This window comes from Dromaius novaehollandiae, chromosome 16, assembly GCF_036370855.1.
Source record: "Dromaius novaehollandiae isolate bDroNov1 chromosome 16, bDroNov1.hap1, whole genome shotgun sequence".
In the NCBI taxonomy this organism is placed as follows: domain Eukaryota; kingdom Metazoa; phylum Chordata; class Aves; order Casuariiformes; family Dromaiidae; genus Dromaius; species Dromaius novaehollandiae.
Window position 1 is genome coordinate 20,804,430 of NC_088113.1, and position 11,906 is coordinate 20,816,335.

General features: G+C 75.4%; 2 protein-coding genes across 2 annotated transcripts; both read right to left on the reverse strand.

Moving 5' to 3' along the window:
- Window positions 1-2,647: 2,647 nt before the first annotated feature.
- Window positions 2,648-4,004, reverse strand: FOXS1 (forkhead box S1). Its single transcript, XM_026107084.2, has one exon. The coding sequence runs from the start codon at window positions 3,885-3,887 to the stop codon at window positions 2,679-2,681; it is 1,209 nt and encodes a 402-aa protein (XP_025962869.2). The 5' UTR covers window positions 3,888-4,004; the 3' UTR covers window positions 2,648-2,678.
- Window positions 4,005-5,064: 1,060 nt separating this feature from the next.
- LOC112987279 (interferon regulatory factor 4-like) lies at window positions 5,065-9,097 on the reverse strand. Its single transcript, XM_064521702.1, has 8 exons — window positions 8,765-9,097; window positions 8,490-8,679; window positions 8,030-8,073; window positions 7,441-7,537; window positions 7,214-7,315; window positions 6,577-6,972; window positions 6,378-6,496; window positions 5,065-5,513 (listed from the first exon to the last, which is right to left on the reverse strand). Exons 1-8 carry the CDS (start codon window positions 8,936-8,938, stop codon window positions 5,373-5,375), a joined length of 1,263 nt encoding a protein of 420 aa, XP_064377772.1. The 5' UTR covers window positions 8,939-9,097; the 3' UTR covers window positions 5,065-5,372.
- Window positions 9,098-11,906: the final 2,809 nt, after the last annotated feature.

Below are 11,906 nucleotides of genomic sequence, written 5' to 3' on the forward strand. Positions count from 1 at the left end.
CGGCGTGGGCGGCTCCGGGGCCATGGCAGCCGCGGGAGCAGCCGGAGCCCCGGGGTGCCGGGCTTGGCGCCGCTCCTGGCCCTGTTTTGGCCGCGTTGCCTGGCTGCGGCAGCTCGGTGGGCGTCAAACCTCCCTGGCGCCGTCGCCCGGGCCGGGCCGCGAAGGGTGAGTAACCGGAGGCCGAGGGCTGCGGAAGGGGCACGGCTTGTCCCAGGGGCCGAAGGGAGGGGAAGGTCCCCAAGCGCCCTGGGGAGGGGCCCGGCGGAGGGACAGGGCTGTCCCCACGGCTGCAGCCCGGGTCGGGGTTCGCCCCGGCGCGGGATCCCCAAAGCGGTTAAGGGGGCCGGGGCAGGTCCCTGCCAGCCCCGTGCCTGCTGGCAGCCTTTGGCCAGTTCCCATCGGCGGCCGCCCTGCGCTCCTGGAAAACAGCGCGGCCCCATCTGGTTCCAGTTACGCTCCGCGGCCGTGACGTCTCCTTCCCGTCTGGGCCCCGGGAGCCGAGCGTCTCCTGGCCCCGGCGAGCTGCGGGGGCTGCGGGGACCGGCACGGGGGGGACCGGCACGGGGGGCCCCGCTTCGCTGCCACCTCCCTGCACCATCCCCTCATCCCGGCGGCTCCCAGCGTGGCGAGCCGCTCCGTGACGACGATTCCCAGCCACGGCCTCGGCTCCGGGCGAGCGGGGCGCCCCGTTCCCAGCGCAGCACCCGGCCTGGGCTGGTGCACGGAGCTGTGCACGGCTCCCCGGCCCCACTCGCGCCTTGCCGGCCTGCACCGCGCTGGCCGTGGGTGGGTGCGCGGCTCCAGGGCTGGCCCGGCGGCTCTGCGCCCTCGGAGAGCCAGGACAGCCCGTCCCCAGGGCTGCCGCCGTGCCGGGGCCGGGATACTGGGACTGTGCTCGGCTTCCCCTCGAGTCCGGCCGACCCGTTGAGGTCCCCAGGCCATGGGGACTCTGCGCCAGCCCTCGCTGTGCGGATGCAATGAGGCGACTGGCTGTGCCATGCAGGAGGAAGAGGAGGGTGCGGGAGGAAGGCCAGCGCTGCGGGGGGGCCGCAGCGGGACGGGACAGCAGGGCAAGTGCAGGCGCCCGGTGCATCCGTCGGGGCTGCACGCGAGGGGCACCCCACGGCCTGGCCCCGGGCTCCGGCCCTGCACGGAGAGGCGGCTGCGGCATCCTGCATCCCCGTGCGCCCGGCGCGGCCGGGAGAGGGGCGGCATCCGCGCCCGCCGCCGCGGGAACCCCAGCCGTCCTCGCCCACCACGGGAGCGGGCAGGGGGCCAGGCCACCCAGCGCGGCCGCCGCCGGCGCGGGGGGAGGAAGGGGAGGGAGAGGAGCCAGGCCGGGGCGGCCGCACCGTCCTCCCCACGCCGGGGCACCGGGAGGGAGGCGCCAGCCCCGCGCGGGGACGGATGAGCCGGCCGCCATCCGCCCCGTCCACGATCCCAAGGGCTGGAGCGGCAGCACGACCCCCATCCCGCACCCCCCCGGGGCGGCGGGCGCCCCGTGCCCGGCGATGCCGCCCTGGGCCCCCGGCTCGGCGGCGTGGGCCGGGGCCGTCCGGGGCCGCGCGCGTTCCCAGGCGGAGGCGGGCGCCCGCGGGCGAGCGGCCGGCGGCGGCGTGTGGGAACCAGACGGCCCTGGGCACGGCTCCGCGGCGCTCGCTTCCTCCCGCGCCCCCGGGGACCGCGCGGGGGGGCCGAGGTCGGGCGCGCTCGCGGCCGCCGCTCCGCAGGCGCCAGCATGATCTAGGCGCTCAAATATTGTTTTTCACTGGGGAGGAAAAAAAAAAGAAAAAAGGGAGAAAATACAAGCCGGGGCTTTGAGCGGCCGCCACGCTCCGCCGATGACGGAGGGCGGCCCCCCCGCGCTGCCCGGCCCGGCTGGGATGCGGCCGCCGACGCCCGGGCCGATACCGGGGCTGACGCGGCCGCGGCGCCGCCGGTCCCCAAGTGACGCCAGCACCGATCCGCGCCCCGGTGCCACCGCCCCGCGGGGCTCCCCGGGGACCGGCCCCCCCCGGCAGCGTCCCCCCCAGGGCTGGGGCTCCTGCCTCTGCCTGAGCCGCCGGTGCCCGGGGGGGTTTCTGTCCCGGGGGCTCCCGGGCACGTGCTTTCCCGTGTCGCTCCAGCCCGGCTCTGGCTGCAAAGCCGACGGCACCAAGCCGACGGCCCAGGCACCGCGTGCGGAGCGTGGGAACAGGCTGGGGGCCGGATCCGGGGCCCCCGTGCCTGCGCCGGGGTCGGCAGCGTGACTCAGCCGGTGCCTCCTCGCCAGCAGCCGCCCGGGATGATTCAGGCCCGAGGAATCCCGCAAGGACACGGCCGCTTTCCCGGCCCGTGCGGGGCAGAGCTGTTTCCAGGGTGGCAGGGCCATTCCCGGGGTGGCAGAGCCGTTCCCAGGGTGGCAGAGCCGTTCCCAGGATGGCAGAGTCGTGCCCAGCCCGGCCGGGTGCCCGCATCCCTCGGAGCACCCGGGGGGGCAGCGGCAGGGCCGTCGCTGAGCCCGGTGCCGCGGTGCCACGCAGGGAGCCCGGAGCGAGGCCAGCACACGCGAGCGGCCCCAGCGGCAGCCTCCACCGCGGGACCCCCCCCAACCCCAGGCTCCCCCCGAGCCGGGCGCAGAGACGACAGCAGGCAGCGTTGGCACAGGAGCTTTATTCGGCGGCCGGGCGCCCAGTCCGTCACTCGAAGAAGAACATGCCGGGGGGGCTGCGGTAGAGGCAGGGCGGCAGCCCCAGCGGGTACCCGCCGGCACCATGCAGCGGGCCGGCGCCGCCCGGCCAGGGCTCCTTGGGCTCGGCCGCCCGGGCCCCCCCGGCCGCGCAGGGTGGGGGGCGCGGGGCCCCCAGCAGCTGCTCCAGCGCGGCGCCGCGCGGCTCGTTCACGCGGAAGCTCAGCGCCTGCAGCCGGCACTGGTAGCTGCCGCCCAGCGCCTCGGGCCCCGCGCAGCCCAGCACCGGCAGCGCCGGCGCCTTGTAGCCGTCGCCGTCGAGGAAGCAGGGCGGGGGGGCCTTGCCGGCGCCCAGCAGCGGCCCCGCGAAGACGGGGGGCACCGGCGCGAAGGGCTGCCCCAGCCCCAGGGCGGGCGCCGGCGGGGAGGCCGGGGGGGGTGGTGGCGAGGCCGGGGCCGGCTCCCGCGGCTCGGCGGGCAGCAGGGCGGGCAGCGGGGCCGGGCGCGCGCCGGGCAGCGCGTACTGACCTGGCCGGGGCAGCGGCAGCCCCCCAAAGGCAGTCTCGGCGGGCGGGGGGGGGCCCGGCGCCCGGGTGGCCGGGGGCAGCGGCGGCGGCACGTCCGGCGGGTACGGGCAGGGCGGCCGGGCGCGGGGCGGCAGCCGGCCGGGCCGGGCGCCGACGATGAGCTGGTCGGGGCTCAGCAGCCGCCCCGCGGCCGCCGGCGAGTGGCAGCCGCCCTCCGCCGTGGCCGTGCCCGGCGCCGGGGCGGCGGGCGGCCCCCGGGAGCGCGGTGCCCGCGGCGCCTTCCCGCGCCCCGCGTCCCCCTCGGGCGCGTCCCGCAGGCCCCGCTTCCTGGTGAAGCGCCGGCGGCGGCGCAAGAAGCTGCCGTTCTCGAACATGTTGTAGCAGTCGGGGTCGAGCGTCCAGTAGTTGCCCTTGCCCGGCTTCTTGTCGTCGCGCGGCACCTTGACGAAGCACTCGTTGAGCGAGAGGTTGTGGCGGATGCTGTTCTGCCAGCCCTGCTTGTTGTCGCGGTAGAAGGCGAAGCGGCCCATGATGTAGCGGTAGATGCCGCTGAGCGTGATGCGCTGCTCCGGCGTGCTCTGGATGGCCATGGCGATGAGGGCGATGTAGCTGTAGGGCGGCTTGGTGGCCTCGCCGGCGGCGGTGGTGGCGGCGGGGGGCTCGGGGCCGCCGCGGGGACGCTGGGGCTGCATGCTGCCTGCCGGCCCCGCGGCCGCCCCGCTCCGCGTCTGCCGCCCGGCCCCGCCGGCGGCCCGTTAAAACGCCGCCGCGGCCCAGCCTCCCGCGCGGGCCGGCGAGGGGGCGGCGGGCCCCTCCTCTCCGCGGCCGCGGGGCCGCCCAGGGCGGAGCGGGGCTCCTGTGGCCAGCGCCGGGCCCGCGGCCGGCCGCCGCACCGGGCCGGCACCGCACCGAGGGGTCCCGCGGGTGCCCGTCCCCGGGGCTCGGCCCCCCCCGGCTTCCCCAAACCCGCTGCCCGCTTTCCGCATGCCGCAGCGGGAAAGTGCCCCGTGCACCGGCTGCATCTGGGTCTCATCCTGCTCACGGTGCTCAGCTCCCTGCCGGCAGCGGGGGCCACGTCGGGGCACTGCGGGGTGCTGGGCAGGGTGAAGCTGGCAGGACGGAGGCAGCCGGGCAGTCGGCAGCGGGACCGGCCGGGACCATCCTTCCCATCCATCTCCTCCGCCCCGGTGCCTCGGCCCCCACCCCCAGGCTGGAGTTTGTGCCGGGTCCCTGCTGAGCCCTGCACCACGCCGGATCCCTGCACCGCGCCAGATCCCTGCACCGTGCTGGATCCCTGCACCGCGCCGGATCCCTGCACCACACTGGATCCCTGCACCGCGCCGGATCCCTGCACCGCGCTGGGTTCCCGCACCATGCCGGGTTCCCACGCTGCGCTGGGTCCCCGCACCGCGCTCGGCAGCCCGGGACCATCCCTGCCCAGCTGCCGTGTGCGCCACATCCCAGGAGCTGTCTCGCCCCGGGGGAAACTGAGGCATGGGGCGGCGAGCGCCTTGGGGACAGGCTGCCGGTGCGTCCGGGCAGCGAGCGGGCCCTCGCCACGGCCGCACGTCCCTGCGCGCTCGGGGACTGCAGCACGGGACGGTGCCGGGCCAGCGCAGGTGCGACCCAGCCCCGGGGCCCAGGGGCAGGATGGTTTTGGCACAGCGGGAGGATCCTGCCGCGCTCCCGGACCTCCCGGATAGCCCAGCACCGCCGGGCGCCGCGGACACGCTGGGAAGCCCAGCTCCGGCTGGGAGCACCTGGTGCCGAGACACTGGTGCCGCCCCATGCTCAGCACCGCAGCACGTGCCGCCGTGCGCGTCCGGGTGACAGCGGTGACCCCAGTCCCCCGCGGCCCGGAGCCGGTGGTACCAAAACACCTTTATTTCTAACGTGCCCCAGCGGCGAGTCCCCGCGGCGCCCCGGCGGAGCTGCCCCGGCGCACGGAGCAGCAGAGCCCGCGGCAAAGCGCAGCCCGGGCGGCATCTCCGACAGCTTCCCGGGAATAAATACGGCAGAGCAGGGCCCGGCCCCTCGGGATGCACGGCCTGGCAGCGTGCCCCTGCCGCGGGGTCTGCGCCGCGTCCTGCCCCCGTGCTGGGAAAGCCGCAGCGGGGCCGGGGTGCTCCCGGGGGCCGGCGTCCCGCCACGGCTCCCTCTCCTGCCCGCTCTGGGGCTCAGGGCTGGCAGAGCTGCTTCAGCACCTGGACGATGTGGTTGGAGGTGCCGGGAGCGCAGGGCTGCGAGGCCTCACGCAGCAGCTGCGGCCCCAGGCGCTGCGCGTGGTGGAAGAGCTCCCGCGCGAACACCGGCTCCACCTGCGGAGGCACGGAGCTGCCGGGAGCATGGGCACGGAGTGTGTGCCCCATCCCACCCCATCCTGCCCCATCCTGCCCCATCCCGTCCTGCCCCATTCCGTCCCATCCCATCCCATCCCGTCCTGTCCTGCCCCATCCCGTCCTGTCCCGTCCCATCCCATCCCGCCCCGTCCCGTCCCATCCCATCCCATCCCATCCTGACCCGTCCCATCCCATCCCACCCCGTCCCACCACATCCCATCCCATCCCGTCCCATCCCGTCCCGCACTCGCGTCTGCCCCCAGCCCCAGCGCCCAGTCACGTGGGCCATGATGAGCTTCTGGAAGTGGTGCCCATCCCATCCTGCCCCATCCCGTCCTGTCCCATCCCACCCCATCCCGTCCCGCCCCATCCCATCCCGCCCCATCCCGCCCCATCCCGTCCCGCACTCGCCCCCAGCCCCGGCGCCCGCTCACGTGGGCCATGATGAGCTTCTGGAAGTGGTGCCCATCCCATCCCACCCCATCCCATCCCGTCCTGTCCCGCCCCATCCCGCCCCATCCCATCCCATCCCATCCTGACCCGTCCCATCCCGTCCCGCCCCGTCCCACCACATCCCATCCCATCCCATCCTGACCCGTCCCATCCCGTCCCACCCCATCCCACCACATCCCGTCCCATCCCGTCCCATCCCGTCCCACCGCATCCAGTCCCATCCCGTCCCGCACTCGCGTCTGCCCCCAGCCCCAGCGCCCAGTCACGTGGGCCATGATGAGCTTCTGGAAGTGGTGCCCATCCCATCCCGCCCCATCCCATCCCGTCCTGTCCCGCCCCATCCCGCCCCGCCCTGCCCCGCACTCGCCCCCAGCCCCGGCGCCCGCTCACGTGGGCCATGATGAGCTTCTGGAAGTGGTGCCCGGCGCTGGTGGGGTACTCCTCGCCGAAGCACAGGTTGATCTGGTACTGCGGCGCGGGCTGCCCGTGGCTCAGGTAGCCCCGCAGCTCTGCAAGGCACCGTCAGCGGGGCCAGACCCTCCCTGCATCCCTGCATCCCTGCATCCCTGCATCCCTCCGCGGCACTCACGCTGCAGGAACTGCTGCGTGTCCAGCAGCTTGTAGGTCTTCTCCCGCTCCAGCTTGTTGGGCCAGGCCCGGTGCGGCGCCAGCGGCCCGTTCCAGTACACGCGGCCCTGGCACTGGCGCTTCATGAAGACGCCCTCGGGCGCGACCCAGAGCAGCACCCCGCGCTCCAGGTGCGGCAGCAGCCGCTCCAGCACGTCGGCCATGCCGGCCAGCCGGCCGCCGCCGCCCAGCGCCCGCGGCGCCGGGAACTGGATCTGCTCCATGCACGCGGGGCCGTAGAGGCGGGCGCTGTCGGCCGGCACCGCGCGGGAGGCGATGCGGCAGCCCTCGGCCGTGCGCGTCGTCAGCTCCTTCACCAGCACGTCGCAGTAGTAGAGGCGCACGTGGAGCCAGCAGTCTGCGCGGGGGGGGCAGCGCACGGGAGCCCGGCGCGGGGGACGCTGGGGTGCCCTGGACCCCCCCTCTGGGACCCCAAATCTGCTGCCCCCCTCCCCTTCAGCAGGAGGGGAAGCCGCTCCCTGCTCTGCTGAGCCCCCGGGAACCCCAGAGCCGGGGGGGGCTGCTCGGCCGGGCCGGGGCCGGCGCCAGCTCGGGGCTCACGGGGACGGGGGGTCCCGCGCCGGCACCCCGGCTCCTACCTGAGTGGTTGATGTCCTCGGCGGGGACGTAGGCCGGGGGTGCCGGGAGCAGGGGGCCGGGGGCCGGGTTCCAGCCGCAGAAAACGCCCCGCACGTGGTATCCTGGGTGGGGGGCAGAGGGCGGCATGGCCAAGGGCCCCGGTGGCTCGGCTCGGCTCGGCTCGGTGGCTCTCCCGGGGCGGGCGCCCCTCGCCCCCCACGCTGGCCCGCGGCTCCCCCCCCCTTACCGCGGTCGGCAGGGTGGGCAGGGGCCGGGGGCGGCAGCAGCGCCGTCTCCATCGCGCCCCTCCGGCTCTCCTCCTCCAGGCTCCCCGCGGCGCTGCCCTGGGGGAGAGCGGCACCGTGAGACGGGCTGCGCCGGCAGCCCCGGCCGGAGCCGGCACCGGGGGCACCTGAGCGGGCTCCCGCCCCCGCCGCGGACCCCCCCGGGCTGCCGAGTCCCTCGCCCACCCCCGGAGAGCCAGTGTGAACCGCAGCGGCCGGAGATGCCGGAGACGCCGGGAAGCTCCTGGAGGGGCTCAGCCCGGGACGAGCGTGGCCAGGGCAAACTCCCAGCCGCGAGAAAGGGGTTTCCGGGGAAAGCGATGGACGGAGGCGTCCGTGGGGGAACCGCGGGGCTGGGGACGCCAGCTCCCGGGTCTCCGAGCGGGGACGGATGGGCCAGGCTGCACGGGGGACGCGGTGGAGGGGGAGCCGAGGGGCACGCGGGGAGGGGGCTCGGGCAGCCGGCTCCCACCTTCTGCGGCCTGGGGCTTGCCCGGGGGGCGGAGGGGGTGCGGGGGGCGGAGGGGGGCGCGGGGGCGGGCGCTGGCTCACCCGCGGCTCCTTGCAGGCTGCCGACTCCGCGCTGCCGTCCTTGTCTGCAGAGAGCACGGGAAAACCCGCTGACGCCCTGATGGAGAGCAGCCGCGACGGCCCGGGAACGCGCCCGGCCGCCGGCGACGGACGGGACTCCGCATCCTCCCCTGGCCGGGATCCCGGGAAAGAGACCCAGCTCTGGCCGGAGCCCCCGGGGTCAGACCGTCCCCTCTCACCGGAGGGGCTCTGCCCCGGTTGGGGGACGAGCGGGGCTGCACGAGGGCACCGTGACCCTCTGCCCGGCCACGGCGCAGCCGGATTTGCTCCCCAGGCTTCCTCCCTGCCACCGGCTGCGGACCAGCGCGGCCGGGGCACCGCGGAGGACGAGGCCCGGGGAGGAAGGCCCGGGGTGGTGACGCCCGCGGGACGCGTGGCTCGTGCCGGTGTGGCGGTGCCATCGGAAGCCCCGGGGACCCACCTGCGTTGCGGGGGCCGTCGGAGACGATCTGGTAGACCTTGTACGGCTCGGAGATGTCGAGCTGGCTGCGCTCGGGCACCTCCTGGAAGTCGGTGCTCTTGTTGAGGGCGCAGCGCAGCCGCGTCTTCCAGGTGGACGGGTCGGCCTTGTCGGTGCCCTCGTGGTACTTGCCCTTGTAGACGGCCCAGGCCTGCGGGGCAGAGGAGCGCGGCGGTCGGCGGGGCCCGGTGCCGGGGCGGCGGCGGGCCGGTAGCGGGCCGGTAGCGGGCCGGTACCCTGAAGAGCGCGGCGTCCTGCTGCTGGCGGTAGTCCTGCTTGGCAGCGTGCTTCCAGGGGATGCGGAAGAGCGTCTTCTCGCGGTTCTCCCAGCGCAGCCCCGGGTAGCGGCCGCTGTCGATCTGCGCGACGAGCCACTCCTTGAGCCGCATGTGCGCGCCCGGCTCCGCCATCGGCGCGGCGCCCGCCGCCCGCGGCGCCCCGGCCCGGCCCGGCCCGGCCCCGCGGCCCCGGAACGCGCTGCGGCGGCGAAAGCGAAAGCGCCGCCCGGCTTTCACTTTCCCTTTCCCGGCCGCCGCTTTCGGTTCTGCAGCGCGGTCCGGGCCCGGGGCGGAGGGGAGGGGAGGGGAGGGGAGGGGACGGGGCGCCCTGCGCCGGCGACAGGGGACAAGGCACCCCGCACCGAGGAGAGGGGACAAGGCACCCTGCACCGGGATGGGGGACGGGGCACCTGCACCGGGATGGGGGACGGGGCAGCTGCACTGGGATGGGGGACGGGGCAGCTGCACTGGGGAGAGGGAACAGGGCACCTGCACCGGGATGGGGGACGGGGCACCTGCACCGGGATGGGGGACGGGGCAGCTGCACTGGGGAGAGGGAACAGGGCACCCTGCACCGGGACGGGGCACCCTGCACTGGGGACAGGGCATCCTGCACCGGAGACAAGGCACCCTGCACCGGGATGGAGGACGGGGCACCTGCACTGGGATGGGGGACAAGGCACCCTGCACCGGGGAGATGGGAGAAGGTGCCCTGCACCGGGACGGGGCACAGCACCAGCGAGAGGGCACCCTGCATGGAGACGGGACACAGCGCTGGGGAGAGGGGACAGGGCACCCTGCACCGGGGAGAGAGGACAGGGCACCCTGCACCGGGGACAGGGCACCCTGCCACCCTCCTCGGTGCCCCGTGGCAGTGTGCGGTGCCTCGTTAGCCTCTCCGGAGGCCTGCAGCCTCCCCAAGGGGACAGGGCCTCTCCCCTGCCTGGGGGGCAGGTCCCCCCCGCAGCCCGCTGCTGTGAGCCGGCGCCAGCGAGGAGCCGCTCGGAAAGGCCTGGAGTTTCCAGCGCCGCGTGACGGGCGTCATCGTTCCGCTCGCCGAGTCTCACCTCCGCGGCGGGACTCGCGTTGGCCCCCGAGGCGCCGCAGGGGCCCGAGAGCTGAGTCGAACAGCGACCAGGTGGGCAGGGCAGAGATGAGCTGTGCGGGGAGCGGGGCCCGCTGCGGCGCGGCCTGACTCATCCCGGCCGCTGCTGGGGCCCGGCCGTGCCCGGGAGCGGGTCGGTGCCCCAAGAGGAAACGCGGCTTCGGCTGCCGGCAGGTTTCCCTGCATCAGACACCCTGCGCCGTCGGGAAGTGACTCGTGGCCTGGCGCTCGGCAGCACAAGGGGCTCGCGGCTCCCACCGTGCCGGCCCCGAGGTCCCACGTGGTCCTGAACCGCCCGCTCGCTCCCGAGCATCCTCCTGCCCTGCCTCGGCCCGCCGGCGGGTCCATCCCGGGCGGTGCCGGTGCTTCCAGGCGGGAATCACTGGGAGCGGGAGGGTTTCAGGGCAGATGAGGAGGGTGCTGCCGGCCGGGCTCAGCCGCAGCCCCGTTGCACCCGGGAGCTGCGCCCAGCCCGCACGTGCAGCGCCCGGCGCCGGGTCCCGACGCGGCCGGCAGCAGCGCGGAGGAAGCACATGGTCGCTGCCGCGGGGAAACCTGCCGCTCCGCCCGGCCTCCCGCCCGCTGGTTTCCTTTTCGGTTCTGACTAAGACGGTTGCTGCCGGGCCGGGGGGGCCGCGGCTCCGCAACGCCCGGAATAAGCGCGGAATGAATAAGCTGCGCCGTCGTGCCGGGCGGTTCGGGGCGGGCGGCAGAGCCCCTCACCGGCAGCGCTCCGGCCGGCCCTGCCCGCGGCGGGGAGGCGGCGATGCAGGAAGCCGCGCGGGGATTTCCAGCCGGGCGCTGACGCAGGGGCTGAGGCGCAGCCCGGCCCCCCGCTCGCCCCCGCATCGGGGTCCCCGGCCCGGCCCCGGCCGCGGGAAGGTGCCGAGGGCGCAGGAGCTGGTTCTCCGCTGCACCGCTGCCCGCGCGGGCCGGAGGAGCTGCTTAACCCTTGCGCTTTCCATGCTGAAACGCACTTCCGAAGGTCAAACATTAACCCAGAGCGGACCCTGCCCCTGCCTGGGTTTGTCCGCTCGTGCAAACGCAGCCGCAGCCGGGTATCAGGGAGCAATGCTCCGTATCGGGGGGGTGTCCTGTCCTCTCCGACACCCCCTAAATGTGCCCAGGGCAGGGACGGTCCCCGCTCGCACGGGCTCCAGGGAGCCGCTTCGCTCCGGGGAGCCACTTCGCTCCGGGACGTCGTGCCCAGCACCCGGCCGAGAGCAGCACTGGAAATGGCCCTGCGGGCACCTGTCCCTGCAGCCATGCGGGGGCTTGGGGTGCTCGGCCCCCCCGGGGAGGAGGGTGCCTGAGCGGGACGCGGGAAGGGGCACAGAGCCTGGGAGCTGCTCTGGCTCCCGGCACAGCAGACGCCAGTGACATGGGGGACACCGGTGACACGGGGGACAGAGGGGACACAGTGGGGCAGCCCCAGCACCTCCCCACCTGCGAGGGGTGAGAGGTGTTAATGAGGCAGGGGACGGGCTGGGGAGGAGCTGGGCTCTATAAAGCCTCCCTGCAGCTCCCAGCAGTGTGGAGTTGGTGTGTTCCTGGGTCTGCTGCTCTCAGCGGGCTCCAGGTCAAGCTCTGGGGTGGGATGAGCAGGGAGGCTGCAGCTGAGCTCAGGATCAGCGTGAGGCACCGTCTGCTCTGCCTGACCCCCCCCGGGGCAGAGCCTCGTTGCTGGTAAGAGCCCGCCTGCGGCAGCAGCGCTTCTGGCCCGGCAGGGCGGCAGCTCGTGGGGCTCTGCCCGGGGATCGCCGCCACGAATGCAGAGCGTGCGTGCTGCATGGTGGGGCTGTTTGGGTGCTGCCTGGGGAGAAGGGAAGGGCACCCCGCCCTCCCTGTGACCCTCTGGTGGGACAGCCAGCTGCCCCCCGGGCATGCCAGTGCCACCAGGCCCCTCCGCATGTTCCTTGCTGGGATGGTGGCAGCTCGCTGCGGGCTCCAGGCTGCCCTGTCCTGGGACCCTCCCTGCTGCAGCGTCCCCCCCGC

Coding starts and splice junctions, on each gene's coding strand:
- FOXS1 (XM_026107084.2), bottom strand. CDS start 3,887: ATGCAGCCCCAGCGTCCCCGCGGCGGCCCCGAGCCCCCCGCCGCCACC.
- LOC112987279 (XM_064521702.1), bottom strand. CDS start 8,938: ATGGCGGAGCCGGGCGCGCACATGCGGCTCAAGGAGTGGCTCGTCGCG. Junction 8,074..8,489: donor CGACGGCCCCCGCAACGCAG/GTGGGTCCCCGG, acceptor TGCTCTCTGCAG/ACAAGGACGGCAGCGCGGAG. Junction 7,538..8,029: donor CAGCCTGCAAGGAGCCGCGG/GTGAGCCAGCGC, acceptor GCTCTCCCCCAG/GGCAGCGCCGCGGGGAGCCT.